This window comes from Leguminivora glycinivorella, chromosome 25 (genome assembly GCF_023078275.1).
Source record: "Leguminivora glycinivorella isolate SPB_JAAS2020 chromosome 25, LegGlyc_1.1, whole genome shotgun sequence".
Taxonomy (NCBI): Eukaryota; Metazoa; Arthropoda; class Insecta; order Lepidoptera; family Tortricidae; genus Leguminivora; species Leguminivora glycinivorella.
In genome coordinates this window covers 8,460,775-8,478,284 of record NC_062995.1, presented here as the reverse complement: position 1 = coordinate 8,478,284, position 17,510 = coordinate 8,460,775, and the positions used below count along the sequence as shown (strand labels likewise).

The following is a 17,510-nucleotide window of genomic DNA, read 5'->3' as shown; positions in this document are numbered from 1 at the left end:
TCTCACTCACTTGTAGCCGTAGGTCTCGAGCAGGAAGCGCAGCACCGGCGGCAGGATGATGGAGCCGAACGCGGAGCCCGACATGCAGATGCCGTTGGCGAGGTCACTGTGTACACTGTGGGAGGGAGCTCGCTAGCTAGTGCCGTCTCACTCACTTGTAGCCGTAGGTCTCGAGCAGGAAGCGCAGCACCGGCGGCAGGATGATGGAGCCGAACGCGGAGCCCGACATGCAGATGCCGTTGGCGAGGTCACTGTGTACACTGTGGGAGGGAGCTCGCTAGCTAGTGCCGTCTCACTCACTTGTAGCCGTAGGTCTCGAGCAGGAAGCGCAGCACCGGCGGCAGGATGATGGAGCCGAACGCGGAGCCCGACATGCAGATGCCGTTGGCGAGGCCGCGCAGGCGCACGAAGTATGACGTCACTATGTACACGGTCGGCGGGAACGCTAGGCCCGCGCCTGCGCCCACTAGCGCGCCGAAACTGGATAAAAAAATTAAAAAATAAAGTTAAAAAAAAATATTTCAGGACGTTTCAGGCGATTTTTGTGTTTTCCTGTAATTTTAGAAAATCTTTGATCAGATCATAGAGGAATAAGTGCTGCCCTCCCAGATATAGACTAGATATTATAAACGAATATTTTATAGATATGTTATATAAGTTTCTGTCTAACTTGGTCCTATAATAAATTATGGTTACGTCTCATAAGTAAGGAAAGAGTTGTAACTCCATACATCAATAAATGCAAGTCATTTGTAGTGACATCTAGAGTCATCCACGCGTCAATCACGCGTCATCTAGCGAACATTATCAGTACTGCTACTTGTCAATACTGATTGACTCGTGATTGACGCTAGATGTCACTACAAATAACTTGCATTTACGGGAGTTACAACTCTTTCCTTATCCTTACTTATTCCTCTATGGATCGGATAAAATTTACCAGAAATACAGTACAGAAATTCAACTTAACTAGTGTGCTACGCCCGCAAGTCTTACCTGAAGTATAGATAGCTAATATTGAAGGCCCAACTGCTGAATATCATGCCGAAAGCCGCGAACGTCCCGCCGAGAAGCGTCACCGTCCGGTACGACCATTTCACTGACAGGATCGAGGATAAAGGACCTGCAATGACAAATTTTTTAGTTATAAACTGTTTTTTTGATAGAGATGCGCAAAACGCTTCACTGAGATGAAAAGATTGATTCATATCTTTCGCTCGCGGTGATATATATCACTCATTTCGCTCAGTGAATCTGTCAGACTATTTTGAGCAAGATGGCGAATCGTGAGATACGATACCGCCATATTGCCAAGTCGAATCCTTCCGAATCGCTCCGAAGCTGTCATTCGGAACATTTGCATCGTTTCGCTCTTTTGGTTCGGGCCGCTCAATCGAATCATGAGTGGGAAAGAGCGCGCAAGTAACTCTTGAGATAGGTGAGTTATTGAGCGAGTTGAATCTCTACTGAGTTGAAGAGTGAACGAGTTCAATCAAAAGATCTTTTAAATCACTCACTCGCGAACGACACAGCTCTATTTTTTGAACTTCAAATGCGACTTCCAACTGACAGCGCGTAACACTCAGTCAGTGTTACGTTGCGTGAAATGCAGACTCCCTCAGAACGTAACATTCTGTCAATGTCGTTGCGCTGAACGTGACTCGCTCATTCCATTCATTCACTTATTCACTCAGTCAGTTACAGAACAGAATGCCAAGAATGGTTTTGAATGGTGGAATGGTGTTGAATGTGTGTTTTATATGTATTTAGATCGAGTGCAAATGAGTTTAAGTATGTTTTTTCAATAATTTGAGTAAATAGCAATGTAAAATATTTAAAACAGTAAAAAGATGGACGTAGCTAAACGCAAAAACGTGATGGTCACTTGACAAAATGTTTTTGAGGTTATGTTAGGAAGTTTCACTTCTTCCGCAAGGAGGGACTCCACGCACTGTTTTTTAGGGTTCCGTAGTCAACTAGGAACCCTTATAGTTTCGCCATGTCTGTCTGTCCGTCCGTCCGTCCGTCCGCGGATAATCTCAGTAACCGTTAGCACTAGAAAACTGAAATTTGGTACCAATATGTATATCAATCACGCCAACAAAGTGCAAAAATAAAAAATGGGAAAAAATGTTTTATTAGGGTACCCCCCATACATGTAAAGTGGGGGCTGATATTTTTTTTCATTCCAACCCCAACGTGTGATATATTGTTAGATAGGTATTTAAAAATGAATAAGGGTTTAGTAAGAACGTTTTTTGATAATATTAATATTTTCGGAAATAATCGCTCCTAAAGGAAAAAAAAGTGCGTCCCCCCCCCCTCTAACTTTTGAACCATATGTTTAAAAAATATGAAAAAAATCACAAAAGTAGAACTTTATAAATACTTTCAAGGAAAATTATTTTGAACTTGATAGGTTTAGTAGTTTTTGAGAAAAATACGGAAAACTACGGAACCCTACACTGAGCGTGGCCCGACACGCTCTTGGCCGGTTTTTCTTTATTATGAAGACGTGACCGATGGAGGCCACCCAGAAGGTCCCTGTTCCTAACCCTGTGACCCCTGATGCCTAAAAAAGTGGCCTACATGTGGCGAAGGCCAGATTCGAACTGGCTTTAATCCGGTTTAGTTGTGCCACTTGCCCTCGCAAGGTTGCCAGCTAGTGCCAGTGACCTAGACTACTGGCAACGTTGCCAGCTGGTGCTAGTTACCTAGACTACTGTAGAGGAAGTAGCAGAGCGCTACCACTCCGCTGGACGCGGAGGCCGACGCTTCAAACACGTCGTTAAACTCCACCAGAAGCACGCCGAAGGACTTGATCGTTCCCGGGATCAGGATGTTCACTAGCGTTGCACCTGGAAAACACATGATTGAGGTTAAGTGTAGCAAATTTGATAACAGGTTACTTTGAAAAAGGGCAGACGCAGGGACAGCGACAGCATACTAAGATATTTATTTTCAAAAGATTCAATATTTATTCATGGTAAACACATAATTATCTACATAAATATTACATACATACAAAACAATTTATTGATACTTCCTTTCCTTTTTACAAGCTTTTATTCAACTTGCCTTGTTAATATGTTAGTGTGCGTCAAAACGTAGAAGCTAAATTAGACCCACTTCCCGGTTTCCGATTGAGCTGAAAGCACACATGTAAATCACGTGACAATGCAATATTATGGTGTCATGGAGCTGATCTGATGATGGAGCAGAAAGGTGGTCAACTGGTCATAGGAACTCTTGTCATGAAACGTCGTATCCCCATTGAGTAAGAGGTTTTTAGAAACGTCTCGGAGAGCAGTAGATGACTGTTGAACAGTACAGTGGCGGCGATAAAAGCTTCTGCCAAAAATGAAATTTTTGCAAAAAACTTATTCCTTTTGAACTGCGCTTGACGTTACTACATTAAAGATAATTTCAAAGCTGTTAGTGTAAGGGGTGGTGGTTTACCTACGAGAATGCACCGTCGCCAGTATCGCCACATCCGTCATATTATCAGTCCCGCGGGACTGTCGCATTGTGGGAATCATGCAGGAGGACACCGTACTAGTTATTGGATATGAACAAAAAAAAATTGACGTGTCGAGGTTGCCTTAACTAATGCACGCCTAAAAGCAGCAGTGTTGACCGCCCTGACTATTTCTTCTCACAGCCCTCCTAATACTGGCACCCAAGGCATGCCAAGAAAATGCATGACCAACTAGTATGGCGTCAGTTGAGGTACAATGAGGTACAAGACCTTACAGCCCAAAGAATCTGGAATTTCCTGGATTCAACGGGCATAAGTAAGGTTATCTAACCACAAAGGGCCGTCACAATAGATCTCTCTTGGTCGACGTGACACACAAAGGCCCACTATAACTAACAATAATAAATGGCGTCAGTTCATCATCTGGTAGAGTATGGCTGGTGGTTTACCTACGAGAATGCACCATCCCCACTTCCCATCCGGCGGCACCATCTCCCAGTCCCGCTCGGGCGCCGGCCCGATGGTGAAGCGACCGCCCCCGACCGCTGCCGACTCATCTTCTGGTAGTTTTACTGTGGACAAAGAAATGTAGGTTTTAGAAAAGGGTATTTGACTGCTTGTACAAATGTACAACACACCAATCATAAGATAAATTACCAAAGGTGTAGCAATGCTCTGTCGCCCGCCAGTTTATACTTGAAGTTGCGCATAAAGTATCATAAAGGATTCGCGAGGGAGAACGCAAATTGTGCTAAACCGTGTAGCGTTATTAACAAAGTAATAACATACTTAAGTGCACTGTCTCAGGGCGCATCTATAACCGAAGTACTTAGCAACCGATAACGGCCGCCTTAGCTCTCCGTATATGGTAATAACTCGGTTAACCGCTTATGATTGGTGGTTAACCCGTTGAACCGCCATTCCCCCGACGACCTACGCCCGCGTTTGGCCGTCATTCTGCAAGATGTCACACAGACCTCTGGCCGCGTCGCTTTTTCGCGGTGTCTGTGCCTTTTGCTTTTGAGTTCCGGGCCTTGTCATATTATTTATTATATATCGTACTTGTCCGATATTGTGAAAGAACAGTTACGGTGAAAGTAAACCTTGTGTTGATTGTAATTTCCCCACTTTTGGGTAAGTGTGAACAAAAGTTACTTTATACTAAATAAGTAGGTATTTTTCTATAAACTTATATCTAGTTTCAAATAGTGTGTAAGCTTCATAGCATTTTGTTGCTAAACGCGCTTGTGCTTGTTTGCGATAAAACATTCCTTCTTACTTATAAGTTATGTTGCGGTTAATACCCGTAGTAAAGTAAAGTATTGGCCATTTCAACAATTGACGGGCGGTCACGTATGTACATGTACGTGGCGCTATTCAATTAACTCAATTGCCTTGTAAACTCCGTTCTGCTTCTGTTCTCCGCCACACTCAACCTTCATTATTCATTAGGCTTTGGCACTTCTCTTTCTTACTTGCTCGTGGCACTGAACAATGGCATCAACAATCAGCAGAACGCATACTAACCCGTAGCACCGGTACGTTACAGGAACACAGTTCCGGCTGTTGACGACTGGGAGCAGCGGATCCGGAATCTGGACATTTGCGAAAACACCGATTGGGTGAACTGCCTACAACATCACGGCGCTTATCAACGCTCCCGTTCGAGCCGCAGTTGCTACCTGCGAGTGCAGAGTCCACATCTGGCCGCGCGCATCTACCTACATACCTAGAAGGGAAGTGTCGTTGTTGCGGAATTCCAAGTGCTTTGTTCTAAATATAGATTAAGTTATAGACTGTTCAACGTAGGTATATTATTTTGATTCTGCGACCTGTTATTCCAATTTTTCATAGTAATTAAATTAGTTAAGTAGTAAATCGTGTATTATTTTACCCTAGCTAAAATAGTAACACGACAACCGTCAGAATTTTAATAGAAAAATGTAGGCAGCAGTTATTTTTACACACAATTTCTATTTTATAAATTGTACAGAACCTTAAAGTAGGTTACTCGACCGTCACTACCGTGGCGTCATTGTATGTAGTATGTTTCATACAAAGTCCAAGTTATAAATCGTTTCAACAGTTCGAATAAAGAGCAGGGGACCGATTTTTGAGTCTCACTGTCACTAAAATACCGGTTGAAAACGGTGAACTGTCTATTATTTTCAGTGACAATTTTCTGAATTCGAACGCCGTGAGACTCAAAAATCGGCCCCCAGGCCACCGAAACGCCGCAGAAATGTAGTCTGGCTCTGTCACGCCAATACGCAAGAGCAATAGAGATTAGATAGGTACGAAAGAGATATCATCGTGAGCTTTTGTGCATTCGGCTACGCACGCTGATTCGATTGGTGCCCTATTGTGAGACAAAATACTAAAGTCGCCGTCAATAGAATTTGTGAACAATGTAAACAAACCTTGTAGTCAAAATGTCTTTAATTTCTATTCTAACTCATCAGATACTGGCTAAATCCATGTGTTATTTAATCAATTCATATCACAGCATGATCCTCAACCTTTAAAATAGTAAGATTGTGCTAAAATATTGATATTTTATAAAATGGTTTGTTTACATTGTTGACAATTTCTATTGACGGCGATTTTAGTGCCTAAAAACTTGTCTAGCTCCTGTAGAATAGTTTAAAATTTCCATCAATGTTAAATATACAAATATTGAAACATGAATGATTATAACTATAAGAATAACTGTTCGGTAAGCATAACGGTAGCGTGTTCTTCCAGTAACAATACACCTACATACTCGTATATCTGTAACTGCTCATTGTGTCTCCGACCTTGGCTGAATTACATATGGTGGAGCACATGTGACACAGTTCATATTATTAGTTTTACCACGGACTATGTAATAGTTATACTGATGTGCCGATGGAAAGTTTCCAAAATCCTGAACTTTTCATATAGGAAAACTTCGGAAACTTTCTATATTTGTATGGATGGAAACTTTCCATTTCATAAATTTAAATTCCCTTTATTTTTCGTGAAAGTTTCGTGAATTTTTCAAGAAATTTAAATTTTTTTGGAAAGTTTCCGCAACTTGCACATCACTACTATTTAGTGATGTGCCAGTTTTACAACTACAGAAGGATCTCTCTTTTAATGTTCACAAAATGCCGCCATTCTAAATTCTTAACTACATTAACAAACGGACCGCACATGAGCAGGCGACAGAGCTCTAATGCGGCTCGCTAAGGTCGTCACCACTGAATGGGCCTTGCACTCCTGGCCGCCGCGCGCCGGCATATACTTTGTAGCGAAAGAATCGCGGAGTGAGCCGCCCCTACGTTGGTATAATATCGGAGTTTCGTGCCTTCTACCGCATGTGACTATATCTGAGGTTCAAAAGGGGCCTATAATAGGAAGGGAATGGTTTCTAGGAAGGGGTGTTACCCTTTCAAAATATCGCTAAAACGAAAGGTTAAGGTTACCCCTTCCTATTCTCAAAAAGTCCTTTATACATCAATAAGCAATTATTGTCTCTAATTTTATGGCTGTAAAATTGAAAAAGTTATGTTAAACAAAAATATTGGCCAACTGTTTATGCTGTAAAATGGGAGTGACATTAAGTATGTGTTAAAAGTTAGTATTTATGTCGTGGTTTGAGCTTTGATTTGACAAAATCCCTATAAAAAGTTAACTTTTCAACACATCCGTTTTATCCGAAATATCCGGATATCCGGATCTGACAAATTTAAAGATCCGAAATATCCGTATTAAGTGTTACCTAAACTTGTTCAGGGATACAGTTCCACACATAATATACCAGCCCTCATTGGGTTCCCCACAGTGAGATGCGTAAATGCATTTGACGCGTCTCACGCGTCAAAAAAAGGTTAAATTACAAATGTCCCATTATGCTCACGCACAAAGCAATCTCCATCGGCTGAAGTGACTCACTTCACGTGAACAAAGAGCGTTTTGATGCAATTTGATATCGTACTTAAAACAAAAGAGGCGGCAATCAGGTCGGGGAGAAACGATTTTGTTTAACTTACACTAGAGATAGAAGGGCTCTTCCTATTAGCGCAATAGAGACGGAGGCATATAATCCCGATATACGTCATACAAGTACAGGTACCACATGTGTATTTATCTATATCCATACTAATATTATAAATGGGAAAGTGTGTGTGCGTCTGTTTGTTTGTCCATCTTTCACGGCATAACGGAGCGACGAATTGGCGTGATTTTTTAAGTGGAGATAGTTGAAGGGATGGAGAGTGCCATAGGCTATTTATTGTATCATTCTAACCCCCCCCCCCCTCTCCCTTCCCTACAATGGAGAATGGATTATTAATAATTATTACTTTATTGAAAAACAAACAATCAGCAGCGGGCAAAAGCTAGTTCTTTATATTCGTTGATTAATGAGAAGATCAACTAACGACATTTTTTAGATATAAATCAAAGAGGATCGAGTATTATAGAGAGTTACTGTACTGTAAAGTAAAATGTGTAATCACAGTGCATGGACTGCCATCTCTCGGCACGAGCTCAAAACTTTTGAACCTCGGTTGTGACAATTTGTCCCATTTTCTTAGCTTGGTATGTGTTAACATGTCAAATTTTAATATTAGCGCCATCTAGCCGAGCGTTCCCCAAAGGTGTAACGCCATCTAGGCCACCGTACCTTTTTCTCTATGGCTTTGAGTTTACGTTTTTTTCTTAGACTTTATCCGTCTATACAGAGTTACATATGTGTTAAACTAGATTGTCTCCAACATGTGTTGCGAATGTCAGTCAAAACATATAGGACACATTTTTATAACCGTTCTTAACAACAATTAGCGAGTTATGGAATGTTCCAGTAAGTCCAAATGGGTGCAGTTAAATTATTAATAGTCGTTGGCGACTCGCCAGGGATCGTATTCTGTAAACGTTACAAGTTCCTGTAAGATTATGAATATCTGCGAGACATATAATAGTTCCTTACGAAACAATAACCTAAACACAAAATTAAAATGTTGAAAAAACCCCCGACTGCGATATATAGTGGCCGATTTTAATGAAACATGGCTAAGAACACTCCCGACTAACTCAGCTTTCAGACAAAAAAAAACTAAATCTAAATCGGTTCATCCGTTCGGGAGCTACGATGGCACACACAGACAGACAGACAGACAGACAGACAGACAGATAGACAGACAGACAGACAGACAGACAGACAGACAGACAGACAGACGGACGGACGGACGGACAGATAGACACGACACGTCAAACTTATAACACCCCGTCGTTTTTGTGTCGGGGGTTAAAAAAGAGGAAGCTCGAAACGAGTGACGAATTGACGATAAATTAAAACACGACCGAAGGGAGTGTTTTAAATCGACACTAGTTACGAATTTCCTTTTCGCACGTGTTTCGGACAACGTTTTTCAGTTCAGGGGGTCGATACTTGAATGTCGACCATTCGGTTTCGTGAATTTCGTTCAATAATATCTTAACTACTCACTATATTTAAAATTACTAGCCGCTCTTTCTCAAAAAATAGAGTCATTTACCAGAGACTTTCGAACGGCGAATTCGTGAGTTCGAAATTCAAAAATCGGTCCCCATATAGCCCTCCGAAGTTTCGAAGTTTCTGGCACTAGTGCATAAAAAAGCACCATCTGTACAGGGTGGCTAGCCGAATGGCACAATCGCTCACGAAACGCTCACGAAACGAAGCGCTAGTAGATATCTATCTCTATCGCGCTTGCGTATTGGCGCGACAGAGCCAGCGGCGTATCGCTTTCGTTTGGCGTCGGAGAAATGCCATTCGGCTACGGGGCCTGAAGTCAATAATGCGCGTTTACCTTATCGATTTCTTTTTTAATTTGCTATGTAGGGGTTTTCTAAAAAAATAAGTTATTTGTAACCCAATAAGGCAGAATAACCGCGCAACGTGCCCCGCCCACGCTCAGGACACGTGGCTCGCCCGACTTACTACGGGATCGGGGTTCGAGGACAGTGTTGTGAATTTCAAAACCATAATGTTCTTATTTATTTATTTAAACTTTATTGTACAAATAAAACAAAAAAAATGTACAAATGGCGGACTTAATGCCTAATGGCATTATCTACCAGTCAACCATTGGGCCCAACAGAGACTTGTATAAACAAATGGAGCAGGGAGAAGGAAAAATGATAATCGAAAACAACTGCTCAAGTCCAAATACTTATAAAATGCATAAATTTAAATATGTATATGCATACCACTGGGACTGCAACACAGTGTAAACTAACGCAGTCTCCAGGGCGCCATTGTACCATGTACCATGTACCTTTTGATCAATAAAAAGATTTATTATTTATTATATAAATATAATAAGTATACCTATCTTATCCTTTATAATTATAGTAGTAGTAGTAATAAAACACTTTATTGTACCAGAAAATAATACAACACACAGGAAAAAGAGCTTATTACAAGTACAAAGGCGAACTTATCCCTTTAAGGGATCTCTTCCAGTAGTTATAATATCGTATTGGTTTTGTCTTAGTTTTTAACCCCCGACGCAAAAACGAAGGGGTGTTATAAGTTTGACGTGTCTGTCTGTCTGTGTGTGTGGTTTTTTTCAAAATTTTAATTTTGTTTAACCTTCGCAACCAATAAAACTACAAAATGATTATGGCCGACCCAATCGCGCATTATACTACACATAATTCGTGTGGACCTAGCCTTTGTCCTACTAAAATCGCTGCTGACTTAGCTTTAGCTAGTCTACCTCAAAGACATAACTCCGTATAGACAGATAAAGTCTAAGAAAAAAAACGTACCTCAGTACCATACAGTAAAAGGTACGGTGACCTAGATAGCATTACACCTTTGGGGTACGCTCAGCTAGATGGCGTTAATATTAATATTTGACATTTTAACACATATGAAGCTAAGAATATGGGCCAAATTGTCAAAACTGAGGTTCAAAAGTTTTATGCCTGTGTCAAGAGATGGCAGTCTATGCACTGTGATTACACATTTTACTTCAACAGTAACTCTCTATAATACTCTATCCTCTTTGGTCTAACTTTACCTTGTTTGACAGGTGCTTTGGGTGTTTCTGCTGCAGTCCAGGGTCTGAACAACGCAATGATCCTTGGCATATCAGTATTATAATACTCGTATACTTTTGCTATTCTTCAATAACACAATCGATCACCAATAATAGTAAAAATACATAGTAAAAATACATACATACATACAATCACGCCTGTTTCCCAGAGGGGTAGGCAGAGATCACGGATTTCCATTTACTACGATCCTGACAAACCACTTTCGCTTCACACACTTTCATTACGTTTCTCATACACGCTCGTCGGTTTCGAGTACTTCTAAACTAGAGGGCGATTTTTGAATCTCGCATACGGGATTTTGTCACTAAGTACTAACACTAACTACCAGTTGAAAACCGTGACTTGCTTATTATTTTCAGTGACAATTCTTTGAATTCGAACGCGTGAGACTCAAAACTCGGCCTGCTGGCCTTTTTGCAATATTTGCCCGATTTGATTAAGAAAAGTTCGCCCAGGTCTTCCACTTCCAACTGACCCTTCCACTGTTTTAAGTAAAAATAGTTCGATTCTAATTCACACAACGGCTTCTTCCGATATATCGCGTGATACTAAACCGTTTTGCGCGTCCTTGCTCCTATACAGTTTCCGTTTTTTGAACGATTCTCTCAAGTTTATGTCTTATTCTTATTTGTACAAGTGATATATTAGATCATTCTGGTCTATTAGGCTATAGGCGTTAATTATGGACGTCATAAAGGATAACTGTTATGTCTGTTACCTCAGTTACGTTACCTGTATGAAAATTTGCTTATAATGTTAAACTAAAATACCAATAATCATCAAATACAAGGATTTAATACAATAAACCACGAGAAACAGACACAACTTAGGATAATACAATAGAACGCGCAAAAGGCGGGCGATGCTCTACTGTCAAATTCCACTAGAGGTGCGACCATAACCATTTTCTATACCGATCGTAGGGCTGCGCACATCATCGGTTATCAATAAGTAGGTACTATTATTTATTCTGTCGTATAAACTAGTAACGGTGAAGTCGCTTAAATAAATACTTAAACATAAATATTGGGGGACCTTACGCAAATCAACCTATTGTCCCAGAGCTGTAAGATCACATTTATGACACACTAGCTTTTGTCCGCGGCTTCGCTCGAGTTAGAAAGAGACAAAAAGTAGCCTGTCACTCTCCATCCCTTCAACTATCTCCACCTAAAAAATCACGTCAATTCGTCGCTCCGTTTTGCCGTGAAAGACGGACCAACAAACAGACACACACACTTTCCCATTTATAATATTAGTATGGATGACAGCGTCCACAAAACGTAAACTCGCGCGACCTAATGAAACTTTAAATAAAATCCTGTAATAATATTTAAAAAAATCAAGTACTTAAAAACAATATTTCGCTTATTTTAAACATAATCTAACACATGTTACATTTTTGCGGATCTTCGTTAGTGAGTATTTTACGATATTAATTTATCACGCAGGATTTACTTATTTATGACATTTATCATTCATTTTTATTTTTAAACTAGTGCTGTGGCAGAGACTGTCATTTCGATTCAAATGACATTTCAGTATGTTGACAGAAATCGTATATTTGTTTAAGCGCCTCCTTGTGCAATAGGGCCTAATCGATTCAACCAATTCGAAATTAATCGCTAGATTTGACAAACGATACGTCTTAGCCACATCGCAACATACTTCAAAACAAATATGTCAAAAATGTGAACTTACAGATCCGGGACAATAGCACCAAACTAAGCAAAAATGTTCTATAGGTGCTAGGCGATGATATGCATACTTCCAGAAAATAATATATGACATTTTAGTCTTAAAATGGGATCAGGAATATGCTGTATCTCTCGCAATGCTCACGAGCACCGTGTATAAAATAACCACAAAATTAAAATTTTGAATAAACCCCCGACCGCGACATAGTGGACCGATTTTCATGAAACATGGCTAAGAACACTCCCGACTAACTCAGCTTTCAGACAAAAACAACTAAATCGAAATCGGTTCATCCGTTCGGGAGCTACGATGCCACGGACAGACACACACACAGACAGACAGACAAACAGACAGACAGACAGACAGACACGTCAAACTTATAGCACCCCGTCGTTTTTGCGTCGGGGGTTAAAAATACAATGGTGAATTCTATGAAAGTGTTCACGCTACAAGCAATTTCGATAGTACATTTTATACGAGCCACGTGTTTTGCTGATAAGCGATAACAGACAAACTTTCATTGTTTACGGATTGGCAGGTTTTTTACGCAGTTTCTGATTATTTTGCAGATATACAGCAAAATTTGTAGTTTTTAACCCCCGACGCAAAAACGAAGGGGTGTTATATGTTTGACGTGTCTGTCTGTCTGTCCGTCTGTCTGTCCGTCTGTCTGTCCGTCTGTCTGTGTGTGTGTCTGTGTGTGTGTCCGTCCGTCCGTCCGTCCGTCCGTCTGTCTGTCTGTCTGTCTGTTTGTCTGTCTGTGTGTGTGTCTGTCTGTGGCATCGTAGCTCTCGAACGGATAAACCGATTTAGATTTAGTTTTTTTTGTCTGAAATCTGAGTTAGTCGGGAGTGTTCTTAGCCATGTTTCATGAAAATCGGTCCACTATGTCGCGGTCGGGGGTTTTTTTAAAATTTTAATGTGAAACATTGTTATATAAAAACAATGTAACCTAATGATGTAATTTATACATAAATGCCAGTGTCCTGACTGACTGACTGATTCATCAACGGAGATCCGAAACTACAAAAGCTAGAAAGTTGAATTTTGCACACAGGTTAGCATTTATATACAGTGCACAAGAGAGACTAGCCAAAGGCAAAGACGTGGCCTACGATGGAGTGATCTCGCCCAGAAGATGCCTGTTCACCCTTGATTTGAAGGTTGCCGGGTTATATGAGCTCGGAAATATATCCGCCGGAAAGGAGTTCCGGCAAGAATTCGCGGAATATCTACCAAGTATATCCATACTAATATTATAAATGGGAAAGTGTGTGTGTCTGTTTGTTTGTCCGACTTTCACGACAAAACCAAGCGACGAATTGACGTGATTTTGTAAGTAGAGATAATTGAAGGGATGGAGAGTGACATAGGCTACTTTTTGTCTCTTTCTAACGCGAGCGAAGCCGCGTGCAAAACCTAGTCCATACTAATATTATAAATGGGAAAGTGTGTGTGTCTGTTTGTTTGTCCGTCTTTCACGGCAAAACGGGGCGACTAAATGACGTGATTTTTTTAAGTGGAGATATTTGAAGGGATGGAGAGTGACATAGGCTACTTTTTGTCTCTTTCTAACGCGAGCGAAGCCGTGGGCAAAAGCTAGTGGAATTATAAACAGACTTTTTGTAAACAGAGTTTATCTAAAAATAATCATGAGAAAAGGAAATGTATCGATTTCTAGTGAGATTTTACACATCTTTTTTACCAAAATCCTCAAAACATAATACTTACTTTTCAATTTCTTATATCTTGCCTTTTTAGTATTCATATTGATAATTATTAACACTAAACACTAATTAATTAAACTAATACATGACACATGCTCGACTTTTTGGGATGACTATTCGAACTGTCAAATAAAATTGACGACTAACCCGTCTTTCCTTATGAAGAAAAATGAGGGTAGAATTTGCAAGAAATATAATTGACATAAGAGAAGTGTGTTTTCTGAGTGTTTTAAATTTCGATTTAAAAAGATTGGAATTTAAATTCCAGTATTCCGTATTGTTAGTTACAATACGATAATATGATATGACATATTAATATTTGACCATTTTAACGCAGATCATGTAAAAGATACATATAAGGTCAAATTGTCAAAACTAAAGATCAAATGTTTTAACTCTTTGTCTAAATGTCGAGAGATGGCAGTCTAGACGATGTTACTACACATTTTACTTTGACAGTAATTCTCTATACATATAAAAATAAATAAATAAATATTGGGGACACCTTAGGGACCATCCACACTCATAAGACGCATGTCTCGGGGCGCGCAACGGACGTCTCCGCCGCGCGCCGCGCCGCCTGGGGGCGCGTCTTACGTCCTTCCTATACAAAATGTACTGAGGAGACGTTTTTTTAATTACATTCAGGCGGCGTGGCGGAGACGTCCGTTGCGCGCCCCGAGACACGCGACGCCTAAGTGGGGACGCTGCCTTACACAGATCAACTTAGCCCCAAACTAAGCAAAGCTTGTACTATGGGTGCTAAGCGACGATATACATACTTAAATAGATAAATACATACTTATATAAATAGAAAAACATCCATGACTCGGGAACAAATATCTGTGCTCATCACACAAATGAATGCCCTTACCGGGATTCGAACCCAGGACCGCGGCTTAGCAGGCAGGGTCACTACCGACTGAGCCAGACCGGTCGTCTATGACGACGTAAATATATGTATACTTACTCGATATTTTTTGGTGAATATTACATACACGGGTCGAGTCGTAAGAGCAAGTACAGCCTGACCAAAAATATATGAACACGCGCCATGTTGCGGAATTTCATGAGAACTATTTTCTTCATACTAAACTGAACTGTCACAGCATACATGAGAATAACAGCGCCCTCTTGACAGCAGTTATGTATTTCTTTTCTGGTCAGGCTTTATTTCTGAATAATTTTAAGCCATCAAGGGACTTATAATTTTTAGGGTTCCGTAGTCAACTAGGAACCCTTATAGTTTCGCAATGTCTGTCTGTCCATCCGTCCGTCCGCGGATAATCTCAGTAACCGTAAGCACTAGAAAGCTGAAATTTGGTACCAATATGTATAACCATCACGCCAACAAAGTGCAAAAATAAAAAATGGAAAAAAATGTTTTATTAGGGTACCCCCCTTACATGTAAAGTGGGGGTTGATATTTTTTTTCATTCCAACCCCAACGTGTGATATATTGTTGGATAGGTATTTAAAAATGAATAAGGGTTTACTAAGATCGTTTTTTGATAATATTAATATTTTCGGAAATAATCCCTCCTAAAGGAAAAAAAAGTGCGTCCCCCCCCCCCTCTAACTTTTGAACCATATGTTTAAAAAATATGAAAAAAATCACAAAAGTAGAACTTTATAAAGACTTTCCAGAAAAATTGTTTTGAACTTGATAGGTTTAGTAGTTTTTGAGAAAAATACGGAAAACTACGGAACCCTACACTGAGCGTGGCCCGACACGCTCTTGGCCGGTTTTTTTGTAAAAATTGTGATAATTCCACCTACCTTTCTTGGAGCTCTTTACGGACACCAATCCCTCCTCCTGCGGCACCACCGTCACTTTGTTCTTTTCTAGAAGCTTCTCCGCCTCCTCAGCCTCCACCACAGTCTTCACAGCCGTCGCCATCTTGTTTCTACGCGTTTACAAAATGGCCACCGCTCATGCCGCGTTGCAATGGAATGTGTATATTATCTACATAGCATGTAGTGTATATTGTATATCAGTCTTCTGTTTGGCTGGCGTTGGTTATTCTGGAACAATGGAAAGATTTGTTTTAGATTTTGATACGGTAAGTACACGTTTTGAAGTGTTTTCGGAAGCAACAAAGATTTAATAAAATGTAGGTACAGTCAACCAATTGGAACTAGGGTTGCAAATAGAAAAAAAACCAAACGTTTTTTTTTTCAGAATTCTGAAAAAAAAACATGAAAAAAAAACCGAGCACCATGGTTTTTTTTCTAAATATGTTTTTTTTTCAGATGAACAAATAATTCGACAATAACGGTTTTTCGTGACTTGTAACGTGTTTCAATAACAAAACGTACATTTTAATTCGATTAACATTCAGTATACAAACGATTATTGGGGAATCCCCGATGCTGCGTGCAGCGTGGAGAGGCGGTGGTGTTGCCAACAGTAAATAGTGATAATAACTACCAACTACAGATTTCGTAAATGTTATTAGGTACTTTTATAAGACCAGAAATTAAAGTTATTTGATTAAATTCGTTTAATAGTTAACATTAAGTCCAAAAAACCGTATAATACTATAGAAAAAAAAACATACTCCAGAAAAAAAAAACTTTTTTTTTTCAAGGTTTTTTTTTCAAGCCAGAAAAAAAACCGTTTTTTTGCAACCCTAAGGTCCTACAGTGGGTTGGTTGACTGTACAAGTAGCTAAAAGGGCTCATATGAAATATCGAGACCAGACAATCCAGACGAATCTTGGGAACCCTAGATTATAAATGCTTCATCTTTCGTCCAGAATTTTTTGCGAAGTCTCTGAACAACAATAATTACTACGCCATGTTTTTTGTTTTCGTTGGGAAGGTCCTTTAGATCAAATACAATTAATTTACCTAAGACACTAGTGTCTTAACTCTTACTGGAGTTATATTAATTTAGACATGTGTCGTCAAATACTTGACGCTGACTTCTATGACGATATTGTTAAGGTTCTCTTAAACTTATTAATTCATTCATTATGTATGAAAAACGAAAACACGTTTTTATTCGAATTTAACAAAAAGCGATATATTATGTATCGGGTAGCTTCTTTTTAATGGGCCTGTAACGACATGCAATGAAGTAACTTGCTCGTTTGACACACACTCTCATATCTTGGATGATATGCGAAAGGATCATGGGGGTCATGACTCCCCCCCCCCTGGAGCTGGAACCTGGGTTGGCCATACAAATAGACCCCCCCCCGGCACGAAGCTGGATCCGCGCTTGAGAGAGTCCTCTATAGTTTTATAAATGTGCTTTCGATTAGAAAAAAATTGTCACTAATTCATTCAATTTAAGCGAGTGCGATTACTTTAATCGATTAAACAACGTATTCTCGCATGAGTGGCATGTTTTGGTTGTTACACGGTCAATTAAACGGTCACTTTACAAATACCAACAGTTTACATCAGTCGCTAGATCCAAAACATGTGCATCCATATGTGAAGTGTTGTGACATATGTCCTTTTTCAGTGGAGACGTTGAAGTCGGCCTAATCGTTTCGGGGAATGGGTAACCGCTGTGTTTATTA

At 40.0% G+C, this 17,510-nt stretch overlaps 1 protein-coding gene across 1 annotated transcript in view; it reads right to left on the bottom strand.

Annotated features, from left to right (window-relative positions):
• The window catches only part of LOC125239305 (monocarboxylate transporter 13-like), a 125,821-nt gene that overhangs the window by 24,076 nt on the left and 84,235 nt on the right, over positions 1 to 17,510 (bottom strand). The window contains 5 exon segments of the mRNA XM_048146848.1: positions 301 to 480; positions 997 to 1,123; positions 2,715 to 2,858; positions 3,928 to 4,050; positions 15,757 to 16,002. Coding sequence (XP_048002805.1) covers positions 301 to 480; positions 997 to 1,123; positions 2,715 to 2,858; positions 3,928 to 4,050; positions 15,757 to 15,877 — 695 coding nt within the window. The 5' untranslated portion in view covers positions 15,878 to 16,002.